At 38.5% G+C, this 9,454-nt stretch overlaps 1 protein-coding gene across 1 annotated transcript; it reads left to right on the forward strand.

The window, feature by feature from the left end:
- The first annotated feature begins 546 nt into the window (after positions 1 to 546).
- Positions 547 to 8,192, forward strand: LOC149281564 (large ribosomal subunit protein mL62-like). The gene is made up of 6 exons (XM_089499142.1): positions 547 to 684; positions 2,572 to 2,605; positions 2,720 to 2,779; positions 3,945 to 4,027; positions 7,531 to 7,700; positions 8,108 to 8,192. Exons 1-6 carry the CDS (start codon positions 547 to 549, stop codon positions 8,190 to 8,192), a joined length of 570 nt encoding a protein of 189 aa, XP_089355268.1.
- Positions 8,193 to 9,454: the final 1,262 nt, after the last annotated feature.

Raw genomic sequence — 9,454 nt, forward strand, 5'->3', positions numbered from 1 at the left:
AATGGGTCAAATATGTTCCTTAGCATGTGTAACTATAATATTCCACCCATAATCCCCATGTAAAAATAATAATAATATATATTCCCATATTGTGCCAATCAAAACAGGTAAAATATGGTGTTTGCACATACATGTACCATATTATATCAATATGTTGATTACTTAAAATGTTTCTATTATTTCTATAGAATTTACCATGATTCCGTTATAAAACTGTATATATTTCAGCAAGTAATTTACCATGAGTGTAAAAAGTATACTGACACCTATTGATAGTGCTGAACATTGCAGCCAATCATCCCATCATCCCATCATCCCCAATATGCTGTTTAGTACGTCCCAATAAATTCTGTACTCATTCCCAGGGATACGAGTAAATAACCTTTTAGTGAACATATACTTGCCTCAACAAAACCTTTTTCGTATTTAAAGTACAGGTTATGCGACTCCCGGAACTTTAACCACAGCCTTTTGTTTATAGCCGGAATGTCCCCACTCCCTTCTTTATGAGAGGAAATGTGCTACCGGAAGGGCATATAGGAAAACATGGCGCTCTCGTGTCCTTTGGTTGTGTCTGGTTTGATTCGAGATTTTCGTTATTGCACCTTCCGTTATTCTTCCAGTTTCCGAAGTGTTTATAGTCTATGTAACCTTTATCCGGACAGTGAAAGACGGTTACGGACGGTGAGCACAGATATGGGAAATTGGGTATTAGTCTGGGGGTTAAAGAGGTGCCGGTCTATACAAAAAAAATACATGCACTTCATTATAATCAGATTCTGCATACATGTAAAGCGTCAAGTCATAGGTTAGTCCCTTAATATCATGATAACAAAAATCCACTTTTCTAAGCATGACATAGACATATATGTACGGAGGAGCTGAGGGAAGATGCATAGTGATAAAGCGAACTTTCTTGGGAGATTTTAGTAATGCTAAAACTTGTGACAAGTCACATTCAAACGTAATAAAACATAACCTACCCGATATGATGATAGCTCGTGATAATACATCCAAACCCTGAAACTATACATCCTTAATGCACCTAATTAAAGAAAGTTTAATAAAGTTCTGCATTATAATGTAGTCTCCTCAGCCACCTCCTGCCAGGCAGAGTATTTCTTTGAGAAATGCTCTGGTCACTTAAGAGAAATCACACAGGTGGGATTGAGATCAATTCAGTACAGTGCCTAGCTGTTTATAGATTATTCATTAACCCCTTCTTTACTAAACATATTTTGTACTATTTTCCTATGACACTGACCCCGAAATAGTTCACTTTATCAAAATACCACAAAATATGTCGTAACTTTCTTTATTTTGAAAATTCCCAACACCTGTGTTTTTTGTTGTTGTTTTTTTAAATAGGTTTTGGCACAAAATAGAACATTCCTGTTCCCTTTTCAAATGTTTGTTTTGTGAGGCCTATGTCTCACTTGGGACCGTTTAACAGCCCATCAGCTCAAAATACTCCCACAAAAGTAATATATTTTTGGAGAGAAGACAGCCTGGGTTAAGAGCATTGGGACAACCAATTGGTCACTAATCCCTGGCAAATGAAACTGCATAAAAAAAAAAACCCACCAAAATCTGCAACTCTAGATTATGGAAATACCCCGCATTCATAGGTAATTGTATACTTTATGAAATCTACAGGGCACGCTATGTGACATGTTGATTTCGCTGTGCAACAGCACCCAGAATAGCATAGGTACACTGACAATAAAGGGTTAAATGACATAATAAACTAGAAACAGTTTTAAATTAAAAGATACATTTTCACAAGTCGGTCAGCCTTTTGTGTTTCTTGGGCTGCTGCTTTTGTGGCCGAGAGTGATGGGAGTTATAATCTAGCATCATCAGCCTATTTCTTAAAATGAAAATGTTTACAAAATGTGAGTGTAGGGTATTTTTTTTCTTTATTTTTGATTACTTATTTGCAGGTGGGGGTTGGTGGCTGGCAGACCTAACTATAAACCAGCTGGCAACCTGTCTCACATGATCACATCATAATGCAAGACCTCCTGCGTAGGAAGTAGGGTCAGCCATGTATTCCAGGACACACAGCCTCAATAAAGTGCTGCCCTGCAGTATAGGGGATGTATGACTGACTAATTGGTTCCCTTCCATGAGTCTATACATGCCACATACTACAGGGCAGTATTTTACCTGTGCTGGTCATCAATATAAAAAAACTTGCATGTGTCCTGAAGAATATGGCGGATGTGGTCAGGAAACGAGGTTCAACTTCACCAGTTTGAGATAAACAAAGTTATATTAGGATGTACATGTTAAGAAAAGTTCCCATATGTGATCACTTTCCCAGGAGAAATCCAATGTTACAGGCAGACTCTAGCACTTTAATCCATATGATAGCTGAATTACCCCTTTAAATTTTTTATATTGTCCCTTTTGCAAATGTATGGGGGGGGGTATTTGCCTCTTTCTCCACCCCAGCTACTTGCTGTGCAGGAGATTTGTTCAGCTGGCACATGCATGCATGCCTTAAGGACAAACGTTTTTACAAAACACACAATGTATTCCTTATAAAGACTGAGCTTTTTATTACAGGGCACAGATCAAGAGCTTCCAGATATCCCTGTAGGTTAGTATTCTATGAAACTGTTATACATGCCTTAAAATCAGGTGCGGTTATGATCCATTTTAGTGGTTAACATCATTGTTTTATCATAAAAGGTTTTCATGTTTTATTTTCCAGACCGCCTAAGCATCTCATACAGCAAAAGCAGTGGCCCTGGGGGGCAGAATGTTAACAAAGGTACAGTGCAACACAGCATAATTTTCATAAATGGCATGGCATGACAGCTAAACTTAGATTGTCTTGATGTATTGATATGTATGTATGTGTATATAGACAAACATTGCCAGAATTGGTCTAGCTAAAGATGCCACTTTTGCCACACGACAGTTACTGAAATGTCTGCCTTGCTAAATTTACACAGGTCATCATAAGAGATATTGTGAAGTCGAAGCATCTAGAAATAAAATCTTAGCTGTAAAGCTGTAGACCACACGTGCCCACTGAGTGGGGCTGCCGAGTACTGAAGTGCTTATCACGTGTTCTTTGTAGCATCACTCCCTACAGAGTTCCAAACTGCCCTGGAAGCAACAGTAGCACAAGCACTGTGTGTAGGGAACTCAGAGCTTCATCAAATAAACTTCCATTACCAAACAGCTATCCACAATGGAAAATGTCAGCTGGAGTGGTGTAGATTAAGGTCCATAAAGACATGTGGAAGAACATGACTGGTCTGCACAGAGCCCTGATCTTAACCTCACTGAACACCTTTGAGATAATTTGGAACTCAGATTGCAAGCCATGCTTTCTTGTCCAACATCAGGGCCTGACCTTGCAAATGTTCTTTTGGCTGAATGGGCACAAATTCCCACAAACATACTCTAAAATCTTGTGGAAAGCCTTCCTAAAGGGGGAGGGGGGGGGCAACTCCATATTAATGTTTATGGTTTTGGAATGGGATGTTTAACAAGCTCCTATAGGTGTGATGGTCCAAAATGTGCATACTTTTTGTCATATAGTGTGTGTTTTATTTATATATACCGTATTTGCTCGATTAGAAGACCTCAACTAGGTCTGACTAAGATCCAGATCCCCCGCAGCGATGCAGGGGACCTACTTACTTACCGGTACTTCTGAGTCCCTGGTGCTTAGTCCGGGCAGCGTGTAGAGCTCTACGCGATCCACGCTGCCCGGTGCTTAGCACATAAACATTTTATATTCTCCTAGGTTTTCATATAGCAGTATTCTACTTGAAGATGTTGAAATATGAAAATATGAGTGTCTATTACATACATTACTTGTTATAAACTTGATCTTCCTTGTTGTTGTATTCTAGTGTCTATAAAGCCTGTTTCTTTTTTTCTACATTTCAAATATTTTATTTATTTTCCTGTTTTTTGCGCAGTTAACACGAAGGCTGAAGTGCGCTTTCATTTGCCATCAGCTGAGTGGATTTCTGAAGATGTAAGGCAGAAGATCTCTGTACAGGTGATGAAATCTGCCTTGTTATACCTAATATTGGTATCAATATGCTCTAATGGCGATGATGGGATTTCACTTTCGCAGGTCTTTAGCGGTCCTGTTCTAGCACCATCAATTGAATTTGTTTCCATGTTTCTTTTCTGCTAAATCCTTGTTCATCCGTAATTTCCCCTCTCTCATTTAGTGTACCCAACCAAAAGAGATATATATATATATATATATATATATATATATATATATATATAATTTTATTTTTTTTTTCTTTTGAAACCTTATCTATCTGTATAATCTTTTAGTTTTGCCTCTTTGTTTTACAATTTGTACACAGTGCAATTGAATAATAAAATCCAGAAATATATTCTAATACCTGTCCTTATATTGCATACACTTCATAGGCCTCAGGTTTCCATTTATTTTGGCAGTTATAGTGGAAATGTTATAAGCTGTGCATTATTTTTTATCAATCATATTTTCTTCAATAGCGCACACTGATGTCAAAACTGCCCAGGGTATGTCCACCTGCAGAAACAAATATTAATTTAAGTACAGTGATTAGGCATGTTTTGGGCAAGATACAGGCCAATTTTATGTGCAGTATATACTTTTTTGTAACTTTTTTGCTGATCATAGTCACGAGTGTAATCAGAAATAGGCCTATAGACCTGAACAGGGTTTCTGTGAGAGTATTGGAAATTGGAACTTAAAGTTTGGAATTAAAATCCCCATATTGTGAAAGCTCATTTTGAGTGCTCTCATCTCAGATTGCTAAACTTGAGGCCATACATTCTGGCCCTAGCTAGGAGGGGAGGAATGGCTGTCAATAGAAAGCCTGATCATCTGTGCATCATCAGGGATTTAGCCCTGCTGATGCTAAAGCGACAAGATGTAATGGTATGTCCTCTGGTGCCAGCTGCTGGAATTCTGTGGCATGCTATTACATCTATTACCAACCTTTGCTTTTCTATACACCAACCATATTACTTGCACGTTTTTCTCACTAAGTTTATTTTCCCTAGTTGTAATTTATATTATTATGGTCCAACCTAAGTGAGATTCTGCTGTAAAGCAAACTTGTTTGTTTGGTCCACGGCTCTCTTGTAAACTCCCCTGACATCTCTCATTTTAGTGAATAAACATCAATGGGCTAGACAGAATACATATTCAAATTCTGTCTGTGTATAGAGGCAAAAGAAGGAATGTCCTAGAAGACAACTTTTACATAAATGCCTAGACTCAAGAAAGCTTGGTGTTTAAGTGTAAAGAGATATTAGGAAAATCAATGATAGATTGTTTTCCAGAAACCCGTCCTAAAAACACGGGTATGGACCCAGGACTGCTGCCGCAGTATCTGTCCCATTGCGTAAGGCTAGGGAATCCTCTTCATCCAATATGTATGCCAGCATTTGGAATTCCTTATGTCTGTGATGTAACAAGATGTGTATTCACCCCATACAAGCATGGACAATATAGATCCTGAACTACTTAAATGGTGGTTTAAATTTAGGACCAAAGTTCTATAAACATCATGATATATATGGCAGCATCCAATGCTGAAACCCTTGATGATAATATTCAATAGATTTCATTCATCTTGGCTAATCCTGGCCTTGGCAGGTTATGCCAAGATCCTCTCTTAACCTTTACAAAACACTTCTTATGTGCATCTCCTTCCCTCTCTGAAAGAATACGCACATAGGACCCCTTCCCGCCTAGCCAGTCAGTCTTTTTCCTGTCCTCTCAGTGGCAACAAGTCTGCAGGTAATTTCCAACCTTGCTTGTCTGTTCTTCCTGTGGGAATTCAGCCTCTCTCTCCCCCCCGGAATGCACTTCTTTCCTTTTCCTGGTTGCTCCTGACTTGCTTCGATGTTATCATCTTGCTATCAGTCCCTTCCTTATTGCCAGTTTCTTGGATTACTTTAGATATCAGGAGATTCATCATGTTTCTGACATCTCGCGTGCCACCTTTTTGTTTCTTGCCCCCTCATTCTCCTTGGCTTCCTAGTAACCCAGTGATCTCACTGCATCGCCTGTTTCCCATTGTATTTAAGTTTCTGACCTTTCTTAGGTCTTTAGGTGCCATCTTTTTGATACGTTGCTTATTCTTTTTTGTGATGCTCCCCTCTTTGAAGACTAGTCTTTTGATGCCGGTGGATTTGTATTTGCTTTTATTTTATATTATGTATTTGGTTTGTAGCTGCCTAGTATGTCTAGGTCCCTTTCTCCGGCTTCCTCAATCTGTAGTCTAAAAGTAAGCCAATTATAGCCAGAAACCTGCTTTTCCCTTTCATAAGACCATCAAGGAGGTTTTCACTTCAGAATGGCAAAACACAAAAGTCCATATAGTATATATTTGAAGTACAGCAGAATGGAGAAAGCCTGATAAACTGTTCATTCTCACATCCTGTTTCTGTAAGGGTCATGCTGCTACTTTCTCCACTTTTAGCGCTGGTTGGCTTAGCCTCATTAAAAGCCTATGACTCCCATGGTGTTCCTAAATCTCCAGGATTGAGAGCTCATTCTACCAGGGCCTTGTCATTTTCCTTTCCAGCAGCGGCACATGTGTCCTCTTATTCAACCTGTAAGGCAGCTACCTGGTCCTAGATGTCCTCTTTTGTCAAGCACAGCTTGATCTTCATGCAGCTCTCTGGATCCCCTCTTTTTACTGCTTTGGTATTACCCATTTTGAACATTTTGAATACCCGTGGTATATGGCAAAATGTATTCCATACTTAAATAATTTTCTTCTCCTGGATATGCTCCATGGCACCATGAGGTTACTTGACTGACCGGCTATGTAGGCAGGGGTACTATTTGTGTTTTCTTTCCATTTTCTTGTCCCATCAGCTGACCCATTTGTCATGCTGGCATGGAGCTTAACCGGGAAAGAAAATTCCGGTAAGTATTGTATACATTTTGCCTTTTCCTTATTGGGATAACATCAGCCAATTGGAGTATTACAGACATTATCCTTTTTGTTAGTAATATGTATGCAATCTTCATAAGCATAAGGTTGTTGCCATATGTTTATCCTAAGGAATCATCCTTTGCAAATACTAACAAAAAGGTTACCAACCTTTTGGCCAAGACCTACATCTCCCCTGAATACCATTCACTGGATGTTAAAGATGTTTATTACCTACAATAAATTGTAGCAATCAGATCATCTTTTTATCTCCTATGAGACACTTCATAAAGACCACAGGTCCACAAAAGATGGATGAAGGCAAATGCCTCCCTTAAACATCCACAAGGGTGTTTGCAGCATGGGTGGGAAAAGCATTTTCCAGGAGAGATCTGCAGAGCTGACAGGAGGATTTCTATTCATACCTTTGACAAGTTTGGATGTCCTATTCAACATAAATAGACCTTGGCTTACTACAACCCATCGGCTCCAAAATCAGATGCCTGTCCTACCTACCTGAGGGAGACCAGAAATATAACCCATGCTTTTCCATTCCCCTGTCAATTTAACTGTTTTTTGAATTGTTGGTGTTTCACCTCTTTTGCAGCATAAGAATCGCATAAATAGGAAAGGGGAACTCATCATAGTCTCTGAAGTGAGCCGTTATCAGATGCGTAACCTGGCAGATTGCCTCCAAAAAATCCGTAGCATCATCTCAGAGGCCAGCCAGAAGCCAAAAGTCAACACCAAGGAGAATGCAGAGCTTCACCGTATGAGGTACCGCTACAGTGAGTGAATAGGCAATGCCCCATTAGATCTGAAAGCTATTTATGGCTAAGGAGATATGACCATAAAGGATTGACAAATGCATATGTGTTCAGTTATTCCACGGATATCTTATCCATTACTTTAGTGACCTTATTCTCATCAGCAATTTTAGGATTTCTATATTGGCAAATATATTGGTGCGCACAGCTTGGTGGTGATCTAAGTATTATCATTTAGCCAGGGAGCTTGGCAATGTCTGCAAGCATTGTTGGTGCTTGGTTGCCTGCGTGAATCATTCAATTTATGAGTTACGAGTTGACAAACCTTTTTTATTTATTTACGTTTGCAGTTTATTAATTCAAGTCTAAAAAAAAAAAAATTAACTGTTTTCTGTTGTGTGCCCTTTTTATTTACAGAGTGGAAACAATGAACAGAGAGCGTCTGCAACAGAAAAAGATTAATTCCTCTATAAAACAGAGTCGGAAAGTGGATCTGGACTAATGTAGCTTCATGTACATGGTGCTTGGGTTATCATCCACTGCAGGCATACACTGGTGGGCCATAGTTTTTTCCCCAAAGAACTATGTCCAGGTCTGCCCAGCGCTGCACAATTATTTTACAGGCCGTCTTGGACTGGAAATGCTTTAGAGGATACAAATAAACTGTACTGTGTTCACATGATCAAACAGTTTGATATATACAACTGTCATTTTGTTAAATATGTCTATGGTTACAGCTAGTGTACAGTTCTATAAATACTTTATGAATAACAAACTGGTTCAAATCCCTTGCTTTGTGTATCCTCCTTTGCCATGTAGTGAATTCCATATATACTGCATATAAGTTCATCTTAAAATATATTTTCACTTGAGTGATTAGATACTAAGCTAACCAAAAAAATAGTTCACACATTTATTATGTTAAGTAGGATAAAAAATACATTCTAGTTTATAGTCTAACTGCAAAAAATGTCAAGGGATAGTGTGATGAAAATAGTAACAAAGAAAATGTTTCACATGGTGTATATAATTAACGGTTGCAAAAATGGGCTAATGCCCCCTAGGTGTTCTGCACATACAAGTGATAATGGAGTATATAATGGAATGAATATTTCCCTTGTAATGGTAAACGTGAATCTTCAATTTCTTTACAATTGCAAAAAAAAAAAGTGTCATATGAAAAAATACCTATAAATAAATATCAAATGGAGCTATGTGTGTATATATATTTATTTAAGGTGGGTGGACCCTTGCCTTAGTGGGGAGCAAGCTACTGCTCTTGTGTTTTTCAGCGTGTTTATCTGTGGTCAGACTCTTCCAGCAGGTACACCCTCCAGTTTTTCATCAGTATGAAAAGGAAAGGGATAGTTAAGTTATTTAATATCCATAACTTAAAAATAAGCACATCTGGTTGCATAAAAAATTATCCTTGTTTTGTGGTCCAAAGTCTTTTTGGACAGAGTGGCTGGTACGGCAGCAAGCACAGAACAGCTCACTGATCAGGAAACGCCAACAAGGACACCTTTTCCCTTTTTCCTCTCCTTCTCTTGTTTTGCAAGTGTAAATAAATTGAGGATTCCCATTCACCGTTACAAGGAAAGTACCCATTCTGTTATATACTCTATTATCGCTTTTAAATGTTCAATACCTAGGGGGTATTACTCCATGTTTGTAACTGCGATAAAAATAGTATATAGCCATCATAGCTTAAGCTCAGAAAAAGGTTTTTGCACCAGCTCTAAAGATGCCATAAACCTGTATTCC

Source organism: Sceloporus occidentalis, unplaced genomic scaffold (assembly GCF_023333645.1).
Source record: "Sceloporus occidentalis isolate IW3139 unplaced genomic scaffold, rSceOcc1.0.p SCAF_130, whole genome shotgun sequence".
Lineage (NCBI taxonomy): Eukaryota > Metazoa > Chordata > Lepidosauria > Squamata > Phrynosomatidae > Sceloporus > Sceloporus occidentalis.